General features: G+C 43.0%; 1 protein-coding gene across 1 annotated transcript; it reads right to left on the bottom strand.

The window, feature by feature from the left end:
• Positions 1-795: 795 nt before the first annotated feature.
• On the bottom strand, positions 796-4,104 carry LOC147114752 (uncharacterized). Its single transcript, XM_085992653.1, has 2 exons — positions 3,269-4,104; positions 796-1,434 (listed from the first exon to the last, which is right to left on the bottom strand). The coding sequence occupies exons 1-2, from the start codon at positions 3,955-3,957 to the stop codon at positions 882-884; spliced, it is 1,242 nt and encodes a 413-aa protein (XP_085848779.1). The 5' UTR covers positions 3,958-4,104; the 3' UTR covers positions 796-881.
• Positions 4,105-23,053: the final 18,949 nt, after the last annotated feature.

Raw genomic sequence — 23,053 nt, 5'->3', positions numbered from 1 at the left:
CTCTCTAATTTTTTGATACAATCAGCCCCCACTGCCTGCCTTGACAGTCCATTCCATACATTCACCATCCTCTTGTGTAAAGTAGTAACATTTAAACTGTCTTTTCACCTTACTGCTTATGCCCTCTTGTAGAATTTATGACTGTGTCAAACATATTGACTGAGTGGGAGTGGAGCGGAGAATTAAAGTGACAGGCGACCAGAAGCTCGGGGTTCCCCTTACGGGCTGAACGGAGGTGTTCCACAAAGCGGTCACTCAATCTGCGTTTGGTCTCCCCAATGTAGAGGAGACTGCATCGTGAGCAATGAATACAGTATACTAAATTGCAAGAAGTACAAGTAAATCACTGTTTCGCCTGGAAGGGGTGTTTGGGGCCCTGGAAGGGGGGAGGTATAAGGGTAACACCTAATGTCCACACAAGTGGTTTCTAGCAGAGTGACTATATGGTGGTCATGAAAGGGAACCGTAGTCAATTTTTTCCCCTCCCAAGCCCAAGGACATTGCCTCCACAACTTACATCAATTAACTCAGCGCAGACAGAGATCAAACTTGGGACAGTCCATCTGTTTGGCTCAGTATTACATACCATGCTGCATTTATCCACTGAACCATCGGCAGAGCCCAGTTCCTAAATTTAGATTCAATGTTACTCTCATATACCCCTCTGTGTACAATCGTAGTAAAATGTCTTGATAAACAATTTGGGGATGAATTTCCACAGGGGTTTCCGCAGCTCTTCCGGTGAAGTGACAGCAGACAAACGGGAGAACCGCTGTGGAAATTCATGCTCTTTGTATCAATAATGCCCCTTTAGTGATGGTAAAAAGCCACTGTGGGGATCAAACACTGAACTCAATTGGAAAACATTAATGGTTCTACACTTAGGGGTCCTTAAACACGGACAATCCTCGTAGTCGTAATGCTTTTAACTGTTCAACTTCGATTTTTGCCCTGAGCAGTTCTTCCTCCAGTGCGTGTAATCTTTTTAGGCTTTCCCTTTTCTCATCAAGATATAACCCAAACTTTCTTTGGTTTTCCAGGATAAGCTCTTGCTCTTCTGAGGAGACTGCTGGTATTTCCTTCTCATGCCTGGTCCCATAGCGTGGGATGCCCGCCTGGTGCTGCTGCAGAAATAAAAGGTCATCCCTTGTAACAGGTCTAGGAGATGGTGTGGAGGGTATTCTAGCACAAGGTGGAGAAAGAGACACATCTGTAATTTGATGAGTCTCTGCCTTGTCCAGTCCTTCAAAGCTGTTACTCGCCTGTGGCTGAGCAGTTAACTGAGATTTCCCTTCATGCTTTCGTCCTACCTCTGGGGCTACCCACCTAGGAAATGCATAGGACTGGTAGCCTGAGGTTCCAGGCTGTGAATAAGAACTGCTAGGCATTTCCACACAGATCTCTCTTCTTGAAGCAGGACTCCTCCCATAGGACCTGTATAAAAATAACATTTTAAAAGTTAAACGAAGTAAATAATCAGTTCCATAATTTCCCCAACCTTTTATTGCAAAAAATTAGTGTTCAAAAATATGAATGTTCTGACATAACTTCAGCATCCCTCCTGGTTAAGATTAGGAATTCACCATGTGTAAAACCACAGCCAATGTTTCGCTGTTTATAAACAAGTGTGCTCACCATTTTTTTAACATTGCAACTGTATAGCTGCTTTTGATTACAAGCAGACAAAATGGTTTTTCCGATGGCTATTCAAATTTAAGCAGCAAATAGTGGAGCCATACTAAACAGGGAAGTTCAATTCCCCAACTTTATCTGAATTATTTTATCCAGGGCCAAGGTAAGCAAGTTACAACGGACTTCAATGCCCAGAGAGGAAATAATCACTGAGATTTGCACTCCTGATTGCCGCTAACGACCCCTGCTGGACGCGCATCCAGGATGTCAATAAGGCCCGGATTGGGCTTGACTTTTGTGGTTAAGTAGCCTACGAACATTTACCGTCAAGGCTCAAAATCGTCACTTGGAAAATATACCAGAGGGTGACTGGCACCCATGGAACCATTCCCAAGCAAGGCAGTTGCACCCTCAGGAGAGGTGGCGAGGAGAAAAAAAAATGGAGGCAAAATTCTATAAAAGGAAAGAACAAGACATAATCTTGCTTATGTGTAATGGAGTCTCAGCTTGGCTCTTGCATCGGAGTCAGTTAAGTGTGTGTTCATCCGCCTTCCATGACTTGAGCGCATGACACAGACTATCACTTCAATACAATAATGCGGGAGTTGTAAGTGTTGTAATCCATTGTTATAAGTGCCATCTTTCAAATGGGATGCTAAACTGAGGCCCTGTCTCCATCAGGTGGATTTTGGCATTACTTGATGGAATGGAGCTCTCTTGGTGTCTTGGCCAACATTCCTCTTTCAACCAGCATCACCAAAAACAGATTACCTGATCATTCATCTATTTGCTGTTTGTGGGATCTTGCTGTGCACAAAATGGCTACCACATTTGCCTACATAATAAGTCAGTGTTCGTCAATTTAATTCATGGCATGTGATATTTCTTAGTGATGTGATGAGGTGCTATATTACAATTGGCTTCAGTGTCCTTGAACTAGGAGAAAGAAAGAATAAGAATTCAAAGTTCTGACTCTTGATGGTGTGTTGCTGAAGGGAAGAAAGAAGAAATAATTTACAACTACATAGTACCTTATCACACTCAATGTCCCAAAGCATTTCACAGCTAGCTGGTTACTTTTGAAGTATTATGACAGTTGTGATGTAGGCAAACATGGCAGCCAATTTCCACACGGCAAGATTTCAGAAACAGCAAATGAATGAGCAGATAATCTGTTTTTGGTGGTGTTGGCTGAGAGAGGATTGCTGATCAGGATAGCAGGGGAGATTTCCTACTTACTTACAAATAGTGCCATTGGAACTTTTACATCCATCTGAGAAGACAGACAGGGCCTCAATTTAATGGTTCATCCAGAAGATGGCATTTTTAACAATGCAGCACTCCTTCAGTATTGCATGAAGTGCTAGCCCAGATTATGCACTTAAATCAGCAGGATTTGAATCTGCAACCTTCTCAGAGGCAAGCGTGCAATCAACTGAGCCAAGCTGACAATACATCTTTAAACCTAAATCTCAGCAGCAACCAGGTATAATGAACAGTTTAATTCTCATGAGAACCAAAAAAGGAAAACCTGTAATTTAATACAAAGTCTCTGTTTGAACAACGTTTTCCTTAATTTTCAGTGAATTAATTAAAAGTAGTCTATTAAAAAAAAGTGAAAAGTGGTTAAACTTACATGTTATATTGGTTCGATGAAGATGCTAGTTGGCCATTACTTCCTCTTGCCATCTTAAAAACAGGCATAGATTTCTCTTCCTCAACATCAATATCTTCTGACTTTGTAATCGCTTTCATGTTGTTTCCTGGTTCTTGATCAGCTATATCCCAAACACATACCTTAATAGCAGCTTGCTCCACATACTGGTGAAATTCCTCTTCAGTCATTCCTTCCGGTGGCACAACCTCTTGTGGTGCACTGCCCACTGACTGACCTGTGCCATCGCTTTCTCCATGCGCTTGTTGCAAAAAGGCACTGTGACGAGCTTTCCACCTGTTGATCCAGCCAACAGTTGGAACAAAATTCCTGATCTGCATAGCATCCGCTATGCCCTTGGCCTTCGCAGCCAAGACTTCATCTGAGACGAGTACATGTTGTGCTCTGGCAATCTGGAACCACTGTAAGAGGGCTGTATCCACGTCAGTATCCCTCCCTTCCCTTTTGCGTTTGCGATCTGGATTGCTGTTATTGTGCCATTCCATCAGGACTTTTTCCTTGTTCTTGATTAGTCTGGAGATGACGGGCTGTGTAACCCCAAAACGTTTTGCAAGTTCCATTTGGGAGATCTTTTGCCTCTGAAGCAATTCAAGAACTTGAATCTTCTCAGATAAAGTAAGTTCCTTCTGTTTTTTTCTTGTGGATTCCATGGTGTAACTGAACTGTTCAGTTACTAAACTTTGCACTGAATAATCTAGAGCTCTGACTTGCTCTTTTAAATCAGACTACCTCCAAAGGCCAGCCCCCACTTCAGAAACACACCCAAAACCTGCTTTCTTAGGTAATGATGTGCAAAAGGGCCCATTCAGCTTGAATATTCAGAGTAATGAGGTGCTGAATGTCTCTATTGTGTAGTATAAAACCCTGAGTCTTGCATAATGCTAAACCAGGGGTCAAGGAAGGTCAGACTAATCCCTCAATGACTGTGTAAGAAACGCCCAGCTAATCCATTGAAGCTGTTAAGTGTATAATGGCAAGCTGTCAATGGCCATTATTATTCTACATATCTAAGTATAAACTTATTTCCTATAAACTTAGTTGATCTGAAATGTATGCAGCTGCAGAGCAATATTTGAGTTTTGAAAATTTTTATGCTGAAATAAAATATACACTTAAACTGCAGACCCACATATCCCTTTTCTATTTTTAAAGCTCTTTAACATTGCCTACTTACCAAATATGCTGCAAAACCAGATCAATTATAGAGATTTTTGAAAAAAATTTCTTACACATCAAACCCTGCCATCACGTGTTTTGTATACAAATAGCACTGACCTCTACTCTTCACCCCTAGTTCCTGCCAACCACCGAGACAGGAACTAGGCTGCAAGGGGGAGGGGAGAGAGATTACTATATAGTGCAATACAAAACATGAAGTTGGTGTTTAATGCAGACAAGGAAAATTATTTACAAAGTCCTTAAAGCTGAACTGGGTTAACAACAGAAATTCTTTCAACATTCAAAACAGAATTGCATCTCCTCCCTCTCTAATTATGATCCTGAAGGCACCGACTCAAGCTCGGGTATATTTACACATGTGCCTGCTGCCCTACAGCACCCTTGCTCAAGTAGCCATTCTTCACGTGTGAGGTTCGTCTGGGGCAAATGCAGTTGAATGTCTTCTCACCCCATGCTTACACACAGGCACTTTCCAAAGCGGTCACTGCAATCACGATTGGGATGATATTCACCCCACTCTGCTCAGGGAAGCTAAAGCCACTTCAACACTGAACTCTGGTCGAGATCTGCCAACTAAGCGCAGAAACTGAAACTGGGTTTTTACTAGCTTGTATAACTCAGTACCACACCAGGCAGTCCATTTATGTATGGGGCAAATCTGGGAAGCCTAGGTCACTGTTGTTTTATGTGCAATAACCAGATATGACCACTTTGTCTTGTGCAACACTAATACCCTGTTTAATAATAGGGAAAGTGGTCGGTTATATGAACTAGTTTTAGCTACCGAATTTGCCCTGCTTATAATATGAAGCGGATTCAGAAACATCGGAATTGGGCGTGCATAGTTGCTACAAAGTCGTATTCATGATTATCATTCTGGCTATAGATTATTGTTATTATCAGGGGGTGGCCTGCAAAGAGGCAGGCTGAGCTCTCAGCCTATCCGGGCCTGGATCTATCCATTGCCCAATGGCAACCGTGATTGCTATTTATCTCTTTACTGCCATTGGCACTTTGCCTCCAGGGGCAAGTTGAGAAACCTTTTCCTTCAGGTGATTCCCCTGGAAGCACATGAACCATGCCATTTACACAATAAAAGTGCCTCTGATAGTGCAGTTGTAATTGGAGGCAAGCCTTAAAGGTGAAAGGGGAATAAAAGTAGCATCACTACTTGAAAGGGCAAGACAAGACACTTTGTTTGTTTATAAATGCAAAAGGAAAATGCAGCATCATGTCACCTGCATAATATTTTAGTAAAGCAAATTAAGTATTTCATTTAAAAACATGAAAAAAACGACATTGAAACAGTTTCTGCTGGCATAGCATCTCTTGCAATGTGCACCATTTGTGTGTAGCAGCAGCAGGATTAATTTTTGGAGTATCTGAAAGCTCCCAAGTAAAGTGACACCATACAGCGACCTTTAACTGTTTTAATAATCAGGGAGCCAAAGTACAGTAACAGTCACGCAATGTCACCCTTTTGCTGCAGTGCCTCAAACAGTGAAAATAAATCACTGAATAATCAAAAACAAACCCACAGTCTTATCAAGTACAACTAGAGAGCTATGCATAAAATTTGCACAGTACACAGTGTTCTGTGAATTCAATTCCTTTTCTTTATCTGGTACACACGCAGAAACATTGAATGCTTTAAGTCACGGGATAATGAATTTGCATCTTAACGATATACACAATCTACACAGTACTACTGTATTTACAAAGCATGTCATTGCTATTCCGTACACATCCACTTCAGAAATCCAGCCAGGATGATTCCCCGCAGTTTCCCTGCAGAAAACCATTGAGTGTCACAAAGAAAGGATCACCACTTCGTACTGCTATGCTTGTCAGTTAATTAGTGAGAATTCCACAAGAATACACTTTAACTGCAACACTGTCTGCCGTAATGGAACACAGCACTCAAAGGAATCTGGCTTGCTAACCTTTAAACCTTTTGATTTTACTGTCAATAAATCATTCAATTTGTGAAATTAGGAATCAACAAACATTCTTACACGTATGATATTTAATAACTAACTGCGACACCTAGTAGGCCAAGCAAGCAAATAAAATCTAGTCTATAGGACCTCTTAATGCAGCATGACATTTGTTGAAATGATGTTTATAATTATAAATCCAAGAGACAAATTTTTGACTGACGTTTACATTTTTTGCTAGGTTAAATTTTTTACATATTACTTAATCTGCACAACAAAGAATGTTTGAAACAAAAATGTTAATTTCTGTTTGAACATGGAAAAGGAGCGGGACTTTCTCAAAGTGATGATAGCACAGTCCCAAGCTCTCCTTTCAATTTGTTTCAGCTCCTGGTGGTCTGGAGTCCAGCAAATTTACACTGCATCACATTTCAGAGCACTAGCCCAACACAAAAACAACTGCACATTCATAGCCATTTAAATGTTGCAGTTGGCATTTCAGTTTTCTGGTCATGGATCTGATGTTGGAGGAAGCACTGCACAGGTCAGCAATGATAAAAAACAGATGGTGACCCACGGCTGGTAATATTTGCTGCTGGCAAAACCAGTGAAAAAGACACCTCCTGTGATGGGTTGCCATGTTACCATATATTACAGCACTGCTGCTAGTGCAGCGTCTGCCTCAGTTGGCAGTGACGTAATATAAATCCAGTATTAAGGAAGGTAAATAGGCCATGTATATAAAGAGCTATGTTCCAATCTGCTGATCATAGCCACATCCATTCACGCAAAATGCTGTTGAGATTCTATCACCTTACTTTCTGAATTCTTCTTTGAAGCACCACATCAACCCCCTCCAGCTCCCCACCAATTAATGTAGCAACACTAATTTGTATTAGTATGGCTCCTTTATCAGAGAAACATATCCCAATTTACTTCACAGAGGCAAGAGGAAAAAAAACAGCAAGCCTAAGGAGTAGAAATTAGAATAAGGGATCTAAAGCTTAGTCAAAGAGGTGGGTTTTAAGGACGATCTTAAAAGGAGCAGAGGGAGGTGCAGAGGCAGAGGTGTTTAGGTAGGCAATTCCTGAGAGTGGGCCCTTGACGACTGAAGGCGCAGCTACCAATGGTGAGAGGCCGGAGTAGGAGGAATGGGGAGTTTGAGGGACCAGGGTTTGTGGGGCTGGAGGAAGTTACTGAGATAGAGAGGGGCAAAGCCATGTTGGGATTTAAACACAAGGATGTGAATTTTAAATTTAAGGCATTGGAGGACCAAGACCTAATGTAGGTCAGCAAGGATGTTTGTGATGGGCAAGCGGGACTTGGTGCAGGATAGGATATGGACAGCAATGTTTTGGATGAGCTGAAGTTTGTGGAGGATGGACGATGGAGGAAGGCCAGGAGAACACTGGAATAATCCAGCCTGGAGGCTTCATGTCCAGACCACAAATCTGCTAAAAACATAAAAAGAAAATGGAGGAACACTCTCAAGAAGGCTAAAATAAAGTTATGGGTTATTTATTGAAAAATGGTTTTCACTTTTTTTTTTTTAATTTGAGCCTCTTTTTCCCCAATCTTTGCTCTATATCCACACCCATGCCAACACATAAAAGTTTCTGTGCACATCTGTGGAGTGCGAAAACAATTGAAAATAATGCAAGAAGACGTAGGGGTACTGGATAAGTAATCCATGCTCTTCAAACACTATTGCAGAGTTGAGTATTAACTTAAAATAATTTTTATTTTAACAATGTGCTTCTGTTTATATCTTGACAGTGTATTCCTTTAAATATGTTTTTAATGGGTCAGATTTTGCTGTAGAAATAACAGTGAAGCTAACCATGCTCACTGTTATTTACATGGAAATCAAACAGCAACTTCCGGTGACCGTACATGCGCAGTTAAATGCGGAAATCCGGAAGTCGCTGTCCGAGAGGTCTTGCTCCTCCAAAAGCTGCGCTATAATGGCATCTCACCAACTGGCTCACCATTCAAATACACTGGACGGTGTGAAGTTCCTGTACTTAACTCAGAGATAGGAACTAAGCTCACCAGAAAATGTGAGGACTTGCCCATTCCAGTGTAAATGCCCTTTTAACGGTGTGGTAAGTCTTAATTACTGCCAAAACAGCCACTGGCACTGAAAATGAACTTTTACATGTTTGGAGTCTCATTCCTTCAGATTTTAAATACTGTTGGAGATTTTTTTTTAAATTTAAATTAATTTTTTTTTTCCCCTCTTATCTCACTCTCTTTCCCTTTCTGTAGCTAATTTGATGTTGAATTTGAAATATTTTATACTTCGTGGTTCAGACTCTGCGCTGCTCATTAACAGTTCTTCAATCTGATTGGTTATGGAAATACACAGTTGCTTGCCCTGTTCACACAGATCCCAGATCCCCTGTAGAGGGCACCGTGCCATTTTGGCTTTCTAATTTACAGTATGTTCCAGTACAAAAATCCATAGAAAGTCTGTGGGCAAGTGCAAGTTTAATGAACAACTCGCGCCATTCGTTCGCCGTCGAGAGCAAAATCTGGCCCAATATATTAGTGGATCTCCCATAGCACTGCTCACCAACTCAGAAAATATGATGTTTTAGAAGGACTGAAGCCTTATACTATGTAACACACGATTATTCTGTTGCTAAGAGGGAGTCATGTGTAACTGACTTACTTTAAGGACACAAAATCTAATTGCTGCAAGTAGGTACATATACTCAGGTGAATTAGAAGGCATTTTCTGTAGTAAGGCAGGCTTCTCTGAAACCTGTTTTTCTTTATTTAAATACTTTTTAAATTGCGACAATTTTTAAAATAAAATAGCTTATCATTTGACATAACACGATACATCAATGGGAGATTTGATTGTAAATTTTAATGTATTTATTTACTACCAAGAAATTTGACGCGTTCAAAACGGACCCAAAGTCAGTGGAGCAAAGACTCCTTTACATGCTGGCCTGAGGCTGAAGCCACATTTGGCTAGGGACCTCATTTAAATGCCGCCAGGCAAGCTGCAGGTGCGAAATGAGCAGCCTGGAGCAGTCCCCTTAAGGAGCGCATGTTAGCCCGCTCAAAGGCTGGCACAATTAGCGCAAGCTCCGCCTATTTGTACCTAAATTTCATATATGGGGTCCTACAATCAATTTGTTTATTTAAGAAGCTTAACGCCCGTTTCAGATGGGTGTTCTGGATGACTAAAAGTCACCCACGCCAATATGGCCTCCTGTGCAATTTCGGCATAGTTCGGGCATGGCAGATCATACCATAAATTTTTGTTATTCATTCACGGGATGTGGGCATCGCTGGCAAGGCCAACATTTATTGCCCATCCCTAAATGCCCTTGAGAAGGTGGCGGTGAGCCGCTTTCTTGAACCGCTGCAGTCCGTGTGGTGAAGGTAGGGAGTTCCAGGATTTTGACCCAGCGATGATGAAGGATCGGCGATATATTTCCAAGTCAGGATGGTATGTGACTTGGAGGGGAACTTGAAGTGGTGGCATTCCCATGCGCCTGCTGCCCTTGTCCTTCTAGGTGGTAGAGGTCGCGGGTTTGGGAGGAGATGCTGCTTTAGAGGTCTAATGCCAATTTTATGCTGGAAAAATGCGCAATCGTGATTTGAATTTCTTCCCCTATATTTTGAGGGAAAAAACTGAGTAAATTTATCTACAACTTTAGCTCCAACAATTTTCTGACCCTCTTTCATCACCATCACAACATGCCCAGCTGGGCTTCAACATCCTGGGCTCCTTCCCCATACTTTACAATTGCCACCCATACAATTTACTCTTCATGTTCACAATCAAAGTACTTCAGGGAAGCCACAATAGGCAGTGCACAGCTCGACTTGGTAATTGCAAGTGATGCAAACAACTTATAGGAAATGGAAGTTATGGCATCCATGGTGTTGTGGCGAAAATAAAATTAATTAAATCCGCACACTAGCCTGTAAATGGTGACAAGTCGAGCAGTTTATTTAAAACACAAAATTGTTCAACAGTACAATTTAAAACACAAAATTGTTTAACAGTACAATACAAACAGTCCGCGGAGATATCTAACGGTTGATCAGGGAGAACATCTAGAGCTCCGGTAGCTCGCCCCTGGCTGTCTCTCTGAATGCTTACAAATCTCAGTATTTATGACTCCAAACCACAATGATTCATACTTTCGCATGACCTTTCTTCAAATTACATCAAAGTTTATACAATGGAGCCACCAGGTGCTCATCTTGTCATACTTTCGCATGACCTTTCTTTAAATTACATCAAAGTTTATACAATGGAGCCACCAGGTGCTCATCTTGTGACTTCCCTTATCTCCTAACGGCCAGTATCAATCAAGTGAGCCCTTTGACCTGTTATTGTTCAATCATCTGTGAAACCGCAGAGGTCACATGTCACCACTTCCACATAATTCAATCATCGGACCTTTTTGCAGTTGTTTTTCTTAAGCACAGCAATTTCGCACTGACCCTGTTAACCCCCTTCACATGGGAATAGCAACCACAGAATGATCAAGTTCAACATAATCTGGGATTTAGAAATACCAAGTACCAGAAGCCAAGTATATAATTTTAGAAAAGCTAACTTCAAAAGGAAATTACGGAAAAGCTCAAGCAAACTGATTTGTTCAACCAGACTTCAGTAGAGAACAAGTTGAACACCTTTAAATGCTAATTTAAAGGCATAATGCTAAAACATGAATCATAGAATGGTTACAGCACGGAAGGTGGTCATTCGGCCCGTCAAGCCCATGCCGGCTCTCTGCAAGAGCAATTCAAGCTAGTCCCACTCCCCCACCCTATCCCTGTAGCCCTGCAAAAATTTTTCCTTCAGATACTTATCCAACTCCCTTTTGAAAGCCATGATCTTCTGGCCTTCCTCCCATACAGCAGGGCGGGTATCACTGCTGCTCTGTAGACCATGAGTTTAGTGCCGGGTTTGAGGTCCTGGTCTTCACTCTCTTCCTCAGGCGACCGAAGGCTGCACTGGCACATTGAAGGCGGTGTTGGACTTAGTCATCGACATCTGCCCTTGTTGACAGTAGGCTGGACTACGTCATCCTCCGAGCGAGGGACCGCAAGGACGTCCACATCTCCTGCGCTATGACAGGAGCCGACGACTGCTGGACAGACCACCGCCTAATCCGCTCTGTCATCTCCATCAATGTAGCCCCAAAACAGCGGCAGCAACAGAAACAATGCCGCAGGAAAATCAACGCTGGAGTGCTCCTTCCAGCGGGCACTGGCTGCCTCTCTGTCCTTGAAGAGAACCTCTCCGTTCTTGGTCCGCAGTGGGATAGAACCTTGGGTGCTTGGGCCGTAGATGGTCTTGACTGCGCAAAAGAATCCACACACGTCGTGGTTGTCAGCTAGCTGCTGGATCACCTGCGCTCTCTCAGAAGTATATTCAACATGCTTAATAAAGACAAGGAGAATCACATGGTGGTACAGTGACGAGGCTTCTCTGTTCAATGGTACGATAGCAAAATACTGCAGATGCTGGAAATCCGAAACAACAACAGAAAATGCTGGAAAAACTGAGCAGGCCAGGCAGCATCCGTGGAGAGAAATTAGAGTTGACGTTTCGGGTCGAAACCCTTTTTCAAAACTGGAAAGGAAATAAAATAGATCGAAGGCAGGGCTGCGATAGAGCAAAAGAAGTAAAAGAGGCATTAAGAGGTATTCAAAACCAGACGAGATGGTAATAGGACAAGTGGAGACAAGAGACGGCTGAGGTTAGGTGTGAAGTGTACCGGCAGGATGAGACAGAGCTGCCATGTGGGAGAGAGAGAGAAAAAAAAGGGGGGGGGGGGGAGGGAAGACCCAAAACAAAGGGGTGGGAAAAAAATAAGTAAAAATGTAATAGGGGCCGAGGTTATGATCTGAAATTGTTGAACTCGATATTGAGTCCGGAAGGCTGCAAAGTGCCTAATCGGAGGATGAGGTGCTGTTCCTCGAGTTTACGTTGAGCTTCCGTGGAACAATGCAAGAGGCCAAGGACGGTGAGGTCCGAGTGGGAATGGAGCGGTGAATTAAAATGACAGGCGACCGGAAGCTCAGGGTCACCCTTACGGACTGAACGCAGACCAAACGCAGATTGGGTGACCGCTTTGCGGAACACCTCCGTTCAGTCCGTAAGGGTGACCCCGAGCTTCCAGTCGCCTGTCATTTTAATTCACCGCTCCATTCCCACTCGGACCTCACCGTCCTTGGCCTCTGGCATTGTTCCACGGAAGCTCAACGTAAACTCGAGGAACAGCACCTCATCTTCCGATTAGGCACTTTGCAGCCTTCCGGACTCAATATCGAGTTCAACAATTTCAGATCATAACCTCGGCCCCTATTACATTTTTACTTATATTTTTCCCACCCCTTTGTTTTGGGTCTTCCCTTTCCACCCCCCCCCCCTTCCTTTTTTACCTCTCTCTCCCACATGGCAGCTCTGCCTCATCCTGCCGGTACACTTCACACCTAACCTCAGCCGTCTTTTGTCTCCACTTGTCCTATTACCACCTCGTCTGGTTTTGAATACCTCTTAATGTCTCTTTTACTTCTTTTGCTCTATCGCAGCCCTGCCTTCGATCTATTTTATTTCCTTTCCAGTTTTGAAAAAGGGTTTCAACCCAAAACGTCAACTCTAATTTCTCTCCACGGATGTTGCCTGGCCTGCTCAGCTTTTCCAGCATTTTCTGTTGTTACTTCTCTGTTCAATCCCTGGTTCTTGCTATTGTTTACTTTGATATCAGGCAAGTAAAAGATCATAGGGGACGCAGTGTCTGTTTACGATTGGTTGGCGAATCAGAACCCAAGTAAAATAGCTAGCCTTAAACCTAAAAATGTAACAGGTGTGGTCTACCTAGACTTTCAAACAGCAATTCATAAAGTTCTGCCAGAAAGACTACTTCGTTACACTCAAAGCAGTAGGGATTCATGGTAGAGTTAGATAAGAAATTGGCTGAAGGGTAGAAAACAGCGCAGCTTATTAGAGGAATTATGTCAGGGTGGGGGTATCTATTCGTCATTTTTCATTTACTGACCAAAAATGTAATTAGCCACACCTGGATTTCCAATCAGACACGTAGCTAGTGGTTAATATTGGACAATGCTGTACTAGCAGAACATGGTGTTATTCATGGTGTCTTGAAGATATTCTGTTTTATGCTACACAGTATATATTTTCAGGATCACAGATTTTTATGATTGTAATAAAATGAAGTTTTACCTATTCAAAGTATTATAGGGGATTCTGCAGTATTTTCAGGTTCAACTGATGTGATTATGTCCATATCTTCATGGAAATTGTAAATCAGTCACCACTACTTACAGTGTCCACGCTCATCGTGGGCAGCCACCTATATCTGACAAATAGCACGAACCAGTTTCCAATGTCAATTACAGAGGTGACGTTTAAAACATATTTAACATGCCGGCAACGTCTCATCCAAAAGACAGCACCTCCGACAGTGCAACACTCCCTCAGTACTGCACTGGTTATCAGCCTAGAGTTTTGTGCCCAAGTCTCTGGAGTGGGACTTGAACCCACAACTTTCTGACTCAGAGGCAAGGGTGCTACCAACTGAGCCACAGCTGACAAGACATGAATAATGAATTGGAGATTGGTTTTACCATCCACTGCTTCTAGTGGGTAAATAGTGTCAACACCAACACGCCCGCTATAAGCGGTGGAGACTATCAGTTTCTATAAAATTAAAGAAAAATAACACAGATCTCTGCTGTAGTTTTACTTTGGTCCTGGTTAGAATCGTAGAAGCAGTACTCCTCCTGTTGTAAACAGGAGCTCCTCTTTACTATTTACAACCACATAACCCACTCACTTAAACTTGAATAGCTGCACTGTTAATCAATAACCGAAGAAGTAATCTTCATTTCCACAGAAAGAAGGCAATCAGTGCTTGGCAAGAGTAAATTGAAAATGGAAAGTGCTGAAACAATCTATTATTTTTCTGAGTTTTGAAAGATATGGCTATTTACATCTGAAGGACAGGAATTTTGAAGTATTGCAGTTCTAACATCAGTGGTTCTGTCAACCTTGCTCAGATAATGGTTTTGAAAAGAATCAAGCCAGACAACAATACTGTGTCAATATGAAGACTGGGAAGCTTAGATTGCAGTGCTTATAATGAGCATTGGTGCATGGATGATTGAAATCTTATTCCAATTGGGTAACCAGCCATCATTAATTCCTATGTGCCTCTCATCCTGTGATTTAATTAGTTCTCTGTCTCCTATTTCAGCATCAAACTGGCTGGATCAGTCACGATTGCATCCATTACTATAAGGTTCAGAAGACTGCATCATAATATTCTGATATTGGATATGTTCCTTGCACAATATTAGTGCTAACAATGCCTAATTAGCATAAAAAGCCTATAAAATAAACATTTCACAAGCCATGAATCTGTTTATTTGGGGGGGGGTGTAGGGAGGGAGAGAATATAAACACAAGACAGAATAATGCACACAGGAAGCCAAGCACCAGCAGAGACAAATGAATTAGAGACAAAGGAAGCTACTGAACCAAAGCAATTGGTATTAGAGGTGGGGTGTGGGGGCTGGGGGTGAGGAGGATGAGAGAGCAAGAGAGAACCAGCTAAAAAAGACAAGCAATTTTAGGAGGAGAATAACAACCAAAATTCCACATAAAGTCAAATACACAGATCAATTATTTTCATACAGGCAACAGATATACAGCTAAAGAACTACACGGCATAACATTGAACAAAGATTTTCAGTCACTTCATTTTTTTTGTTATAAGCTTGTCTTCCCCAGATCACTCATTAAGAATGTCAATGAGCAGTGAGCCAAAAAAACCAAGAAAGTCCCAGGATTGATTTCTGGTCTGTGGTGAATGAGCTGATCTCAGTCAAGGCAACAGTAAGGTGCTACCGATCCGCTACACTGATTGTGGACTTAATCCGATCCTCATTGCCAACCACATGCTTTTCCGATTCCAAATATTTACTGACCGTCCAGCGTTCCAGGCTCTTTCTCCTCCAACAACTTACATTGATACGCTTCACAAAGAGAAACAGACAGGGAAATGAATGCCAAGCTGGGCAGTGGCTTGGCATCCATTTTGTCTGATTATGCCTCTGAAGCAGCGTATGTATTTTTCTACCTTAAAAGGTGCTACAGTATATAAATGCAAGTTGCTGTTGCGATCATCTGTTCTCTCTACAGATGCCGCCTGACCTGATGAGTGTTTCCACAATTTTCTGGGTTTGGTTTTAGATTTCCAGTATCTCTTTTTTTTGCTTTGTCATCGTTCTCTCCCTACAGTTACAAGCACAGAAATCACCCAGCTGCAATTAAAACAACTAGTTTTATTAAGCCACCGATGTGATTTTAGCAAAGTTAGCCTATCACCACCAGCTACAAGATCAAATTGGCAATAAAGTAATTGACAATAAAATTTACATTTGTCTGACTTATATTACATAACAACAACAACTTGTATTTATATAGCACCTGTAACATAGTAAAACGTCCCAAGGCGCTGCACAGGAGTATTTTAAGACAAAAAATCGTGACACTGAGCCACATAAGGATAAATTCGGGCAGGTGACCAACAGCTTGGTACAAGAGGTAGGTTTTAAGGAGCGTCTTAAAGGAGGAAAGAGAGGTAGCGAGGCGGAGAGGTTTAGGCAGGGAATTCCAGACCTTAGGGCCTAGGCAACAGAAGGCACGGCCACCAATGGTTGAGCGATTATAATCAGGAATGCTCAAAAGGGCAGAAGTAGAGGAGCGCAGATATCTTGGGGAGTTGTGGGGCTGAAGGAGATTACAGAGATACTGAGGGGCGAGGCCATGGAGGGATTTGAAAAAAAGGATGAGAAACTGAAACTGAAACTAGCCAGGTTACTGCTCCATGTTTTAGCCAGTTTTATAAACAAGCTCTAAACATTAATGGCCCGTATATTCCGATCCCTATGGGTGGGCACGTGCTGTGCACCCACCCGTATGGACATCGGAAATGCCGGTTTCAGGCATGCACAGCGCATACGCTGAAAACCAGCATTTCCGATCTGTCTAGAATGGTCTTGATAGATCCTCTAGCTGCCCTGGAGAAGGGCCTCTGCGGGCAGATAGTTCCGCTTTTTGGAGACCCTCCGCCCGTAGAAAACCCTTATAATTCTTACACCCGGTAAAAGCAGGCATAAGGCCTGCTTTTACCAGGATAAGAGTTCAAAAAAGTGGGGAAAAATATTTTTTTCTTTTAAAAAAAATGTAGGTTTATTTTTAGCCCTGTAAAATACTTTAATTATTTTTTTCAAATAATTAAATTTTTGTTTAAAATACTTAATTTATTGTATTTTCAAGTCATTTTAAAAATGTGATTTAAAAAAATTTTTATTTAAAGTTTTACTATGTTTTTTCATTGATCTCCATTCATATATTTCACAGGTCTTCCTGTCAAATGTATGAAGGGAGATTTCCTTCTGTGATTGGCTCCCCATGGCCCACGTGATCCCAGGAACACTGCAAACTACATGCTCCTCTGGGATATGTGGACCCTGCACACTTGGAGTTTGGAGAGGCCCAGCAGCGGAAGTGTGTGTGTCCCGGGAGCCCTCAGGTAAGGGCGCAGATTTTTCCAGATCGCAGGCCTCCGCCCGCGGGAGGCCTGCGATCGGAAAATACGGGCCAATGTTTTACCTATGTTTCCTTCATTGGAAGTAGAAAATGCAAAAAGTGCAATAAAAAATAGGAACCAATGAAATTGCTCCAAATATTTTTTGAAAATCTTTTCAGCCTTTCTAGTTAAACTGGGAAAATTATAAATAAGATATGTAACATAATAAAGATATTAAAAATCAAAGTATACAAGAAAATTATTAAACTTACATTTTAAACATAGAAAATGCTACTACAAAAGTAATGGGTGGGGTGAGCAAGACGGGAAGGAGGTGGGTCACATTATCCACCAGCATGTCCGTTAGGTGGAAAGGTCACCGAGAGAGGAGGATGGGGCAGTTGGGGTTACTGCTTGTAAGGAGGAAGTGACAGGTGCCTAGATGGGCCCTTTGGAGAATGCCGAGAAAGGCACAGAGGGTAGCTGTGGGCTTATCCAAGGGGTATTCAAGTAGGGATTAGGGTAGCAAAATACCGGATAGGGGAGAAAGGTGGCATGACAGGAAGGGGAGGATGCTGGAGTTGAGCACCTAAGAGGGGCCAAGAGGGAAAAAAAGGGAGATAAAATAATAAGCTTCGGTCTGGAGAAGAAACAAAATATGCACGCAAATGGTCACAGGGAATTATCTCCTTTGTCTGAGAACAATATATTGCATACCGGTGGAGTTCTCCCAGTTTATATCAATGTTTGAACTGGGTACAAAGTTATTGATTCGGCAGAAGAGTTATAACTAGTCAAAGGAATTTTTGATGGACATGAGCATCGGTTTGTCTATTTGTTGGTTTACCACATAAGAATTTCTGGGTGGTTAGATAGGTTTTGTAGCAGAGTTGGCATTTACCTGGAGGACTGAGAATGTGGATTTTGAAATGAGAGGCAGTCTGGATCATCAAACAGGAATTGGTGATTAAATGCATAGCTTTTCCTCTTCTTTATCAGCTTCAGGGAGATAAACTTGCTCTTGTACTTTGAGTAGGGTTAAGAGTGCATTGCCCTAAGCAAGTGCTCAATCTGCCTAAGAGAGAGATTAGGGACTGGTGTTGTTAATGTAAAAAGCCAGAGGGCAAGGAAGGCCACAAAATACTTACTTGGGAAGTAAGGGATATCGATGAAGGGTGGGGAAATAGTGCCTTATCATTATATCTCTTATCATAATTAACAAAATAGCAGAACGGGCTTGATGTGCTTTTTGGTCTGCTCTTGTTTCTTTATACCCAACACTGCCATTGTGATGGCAATAAATTGTCTAGACAGTGGATCGTTGCCAGTAGGATTCATGATGGGATTTGAAATCCCATTTGATGACTGTCAAATCCCTCTTTTAGGTTGCCCAGGAAACAATCTTGTACCTAAATCTGATGCTGCAAATGAGTACCTGTGGAGCAATAGCTTTTCCTCATTTAAGCAAAGCAACCTAGGTTGTTCCTGAATCTGGGGTTGCACGAGTGCCTGTGCATCTGGAGCTTCCAAGACTATAGGATGGCTGCCCTGTGCCATTGCCAATGGTAAGTACCAGTCAAAAATGGAAGTCTCCTCAAGTTATTCAGTCTTCGATTCACATCTATGTTCCTGGTTTGGTGCTGCATCAGTGGTTGCTATCCAGGAGGATAATCTGAAATCTGATCCCAATGCCAAGCCCTCCATGGGAGTTATATTCTGAGCTTTGTCCCCATGGGAGAATGAATGGTGCTTGAAAAAGAGGCTGCCTTGTGTTCTTTGTCTTTTTTGTCTGTCCTTTGCGAGCTTTCAGTAGAGGTTGAAGGAGGTCACAGAGTTTCTGGAGTCTGCTTTTCTTTGTCCTTTCAAAAAACGTATTGACAAATTTTGCAGGCTACAGAATTGTGGTTTAACATAAGACACCACAGGCACCTTTCAGAAATATTAGTTGAAAGAAGAAACTTTCTGCATTCTGTGCAGGGCTCAAAATGTGAAAAATACATTAAACTGAGGAAAATGCCTCTAAATCTAATTAGCATTTTGTTTTATTTTCACTTAATAGTCTCATTACAAAAGAAGAAAAGTAACTAATGCAAATGTATAAAGGAGATGGGCTCAGAGACACAGTATGGCACCACCTAAAAGCATCTTAAAGAAGCATGCTTTCAATATTCCTGATTGCATTCTTGCCTTAGCTATATTATATGATGAAGTATTATAAAATGTCAAATGAGTTACTTAGATACATTTAATGCGAACAAGCTGCAAAACCATCATCATATATGCCAACTGTCAGTTTTAAAAGCTGATGTCAGCTTTTCAATTCATGTTTCAGCTTGTCAGTATTCTATGAGGAAAAAGTACCTTTCTTCACTCGCATTGGAGGTTGCCAATATCGAGCAACAAATCATTTCGAAGGTGGAACTGCAGCCTGTCAGGTTGCAGTGTAGGATTGGAACTCATTAGACATTACTTCTTCCCATTGTTTGTTGCAAACATGAGACAGAAAAAACATAAAATGAGCTGCTGATTTCTGGGAGTCATAAGTGTGTTTATTTAGTATTTGCTCCCAGTTATATACAACAAATAAAGTGCTAAAATGCAGCTTCTAAAAGCGTTAATATTTTCCCCCCAAAAGTAACTTTCTGGGGCATGCATGGGCTGTTACCTTATGTGAAGTTTTATTTTCTTCAATACTGGTCGCAGCTGCTTTTTTTTTTAAATGAGGAGGGTGTGAATGCACGAACTGGATTTATTAGAGTACTCCTGTTCACCAACATGGGGAATTGCCAAGGTTTAGGAATAAAATGTAAAGTGAGGTTGGAATTATGATGTAACTGAAACTTTAATTTAAAATGTAAAAAATATATAGAAATTCATATTCAGAATTATCCTCCAAAGGTGCTGGTTGAGAACATTCTGGAAGTTACACCAAACAAAACCTGAAAAATGTAATTTAACAATGTAGCTCTATCAAACTTAGGTTTTGGTGGGTTCCGTTCCACCAGAGCTTTTTTCATAAATTAGCCTATGGTTTTTTGGCCTCTTCCATGCTGGGACGGGAAAGGTTTGATGTGGCAGCCTGTCTTTTTCATATGTTTGCATAAATGGGAAAACTCGAGAGGCTAGCAAGCAGAGCCCCAGAGTAATCAAGTTTGGATAGACGGAGGTGGATAAAAGCCTCACTAAGGATGAGGTAGGGGCAGAGGCAGAGAGAATCAAAAATAGTGACTAAAAGGTAATGTAGACGAGAAAAAGGGGAGCAAGGATGCAACCTTCGGCACACCAGATAGGACTGTACAGAGGGAAGATGAAAAATCATTACAAGGGATGCACTGACTGTGTTGGGGTAGATAGCAGTGGAAGCATGTTAGGCAGTGCCATGGAGGTGACTGCAGTAAAGCATGGAGCGATCAACTGTGTTGAACATTGCGGAAATGTCAAGAAGGACTAGATGAGATAGTGGACCACTGTCACAGAGGAGATCTGTGTGACTCTGCTGAGGGCAGTCTCAGTGCTGTGGGTAGGTACTGCAGTAATTCAAAGAAGGAGAAATGGGAAAGGAGGTATGCAAGTAGGTGGCATCAACAAGCTCCAGCACCAGGGATTTCCCTGGTGGGAGGAGGGGTCTTTTGATCGGCCACCTAACTTTGGCAGAAAGCCCAGGTAAATGGCATATCTCTCGCTGAAGTTATGATGGCTGATCGAAAAAAAACCTCAGAGGAAATTCCTAGCAAAGGACAGGAAGTTTGGACATAGGACAGCAATTGGAGAGGGCAGAGTGATCATGGGAGGGTTTTTGAAGTGAGGAGTGGTGATGGCAATCTTGAAAGGTGGAGGAGGTACAGTGCCTGAAAAGAAACAGCCACTGACAATATCAAAGTGCATTGAGCAAAAAGGAGCTAACAAGCAGCATCTGTAGATACAGCTTATCATTTTTTGAGGCTTGATATTGGACTTTAAAATCAGCCTCAAATTCTTTCGATAACAGAGATGTGAAAAATATAGTTGCGTATAATATAGACTCATAAATATTGGCTGTGATCTCAACAAGTAAAAAGTAAAGTGAAAAACCTTTATTGTCTTATTCTCACAAACCCTGGATTAATTTCATAAATTTACCTGGTAGGAACTAGTGAGTTGTGCAAGCATCATTATTAACGAGGCTATTCTGCCTCAGCTATTCAAGAAAACAAATTCTAAATGAGACTGGGGGGAAAGGGCATTCTAAGCCATTGCATTCTAAAGTTATAACGAGCTACCACCACATATATATTACAGCAACACTCCCTTGAAGGCTCAGATCAAACCTGGCCCCATAATGCACCATAGTTCATGGTACAAGGACTAGGGGACACAGATTTAAGGTTTTGGGCAAGAGGTACAGGGGGGACCGTGAGGTAAACTCTTTTACAGTGAGTGGCGAGGACCTGGAACTCGATGCCGACGGAAGTGGTGGAAGCGGAGACACTCAGGGGTCAATTTTCTGGCCGCCGTCGGGCAGCTTTTCATGCGGCCGGGGGCCGAAAATCGCCGAAAAAGCAGGTCGGGACCCTCCCCACCTGATTCCCCGCCCGTCCAATTTTCGGACCGCCGTTTCTACGCGACCCGCTTCAGTCCCGGCCGCCGCTGGCGGGACTGGTCGTCGGAGCACTAATAAGCAATTATCAGCTTGTTGAGGTAGTTTTTCCGGGGCCGTTGCAACTTTGGGGCTTTCCCCACATCAAACCCGCCTGCGGGGAACCCCGCTGCTGAGACCTGGCGTGAAGCTTGCCGGCTTGCTTGCTGTCAGCTGCAGGTCAATCGGAGAAGCTGCGATTTAAAGGGACAGCACTTGTATGTTGAAGGACCTTGTTGTTGCAGGTTTGGGGCTACTTCTTCAAGGCTTAGGCACAGCTGTGGAAGGTTGCAGCCTCCCACACTTCTCCAATGCGATCTCCTGGGAAGCCCCTCTCGCCACCCTCACTCAGTGCTTCCTCAGCGGAGGCATCTACGAGAAGCATGGGACGCCTTTTTTTCCTTCCCTTCTTGCCATTAGAGGATCTCCAGCAGCAGAGGCGGCAGCAGCAGAACCAGGAACAGCAGGATCAGCAACAGGAGCACCAGGCTGCTGTTCACTCACCTGAAGCTGCACAGGCCAGAAGGGGCCAGCGCTTAGAAGTGGCTTGAGAGCACCTTGCTGCGCTTTAGGGGGCCATGGGGACCCGTTTCTGCACTGGCAGTCCTACTCAGAAGGACTTCCATGAAGATCTGGTTTCTCTGTTCAACAGATGGCCAACGCTCCTCAAGAGATGTCATTCTCTTATGAGCACTCACCATGTTTTCCGTACCCTGGTGAGTTATCTCCTCCATGGAGGTTGCCAACCTTTCCATGGTGATGAGTTCATGCGCCAATGACTCTACAAAGGCTCTGCTCATGGTCGCTATGGACTCCTCCATTTGCTGCACACTCGTAGCGACTCTGGAGACAAAACCTGCCAGAGACTCCTGCATCTGTGCCTGGAGATCCATCACCTCTTCTCTTGCGGATGGACCCAGAGGCAGAGGGTCGACATGCAGCGCAGCTGAGCTGAGCTGGCAGAGTCCTGCGCCCTCCGACGAGGACTCTCCACTGCTGTCCCTGTCTCCAGAATCTGCTGAGGCTCACTTGTGAGCTGTGAAACACCAGGTGACAACACTACTCTATGTCCTGAAGGTCCCCCCGAGGTGTGAGTGTCTGCGCTGGTGCTGGGTGCGCTTACGTCTGCTGACGCTGCGCCCTCCGAGGTTGGAGCTTCCTCTGAGGAGTCTGGCTGCACAGCCTCTTCCTCCTCCACAGTGAGGACGGGGGCTCTGGATGGTACTGTGGGGGAGTAAAGGAAGGAGTTAGAGATGTAATGCCAAGGTTCTTCTGGTGACTCCCAGCGAGTTGGCATCTGCTGACACCTGCATCCATGCAGCATTGGTCTCAGTGGGAGGCCTCTTCTTCCCTGACCTAGGGAAGAGGACCTCCCTGTGGGCCCTAACCCCATCCAATAATGCCTGCAGTGAAGCCT

The sequence above is a fragment of the Somniosus microcephalus genome, chromosome 7, assembly GCF_052327205.1.
Source record: "Somniosus microcephalus isolate GS21.2 chromosome 7, FLI_Smic_1.0, whole genome shotgun sequence".
NCBI classification, from domain to species: domain Eukaryota; kingdom Metazoa; phylum Chordata; class Chondrichthyes; order Squaliformes; family Somniosidae; genus Somniosus; species Somniosus microcephalus.
The sequence above is the reverse complement of the archived record's forward strand: the minus strand, read 5'-3'. Positions and strand labels throughout refer to the sequence as shown.

Coding starts and splice junctions, on each gene's coding strand:
- LOC147114752 (XM_085992653.1), bottom strand. CDS start 3,957: ATGGAATCCACAAGAAAAAAACAGAAGGAACTTACTTTATCTGAGAAG. Junction 1,435..3,268: donor TCATCGAACCAATATAACAT/GTAAGTTTAACC, acceptor ATTTTTATACAG/GTCCTATGGGAGGAGTCCTG.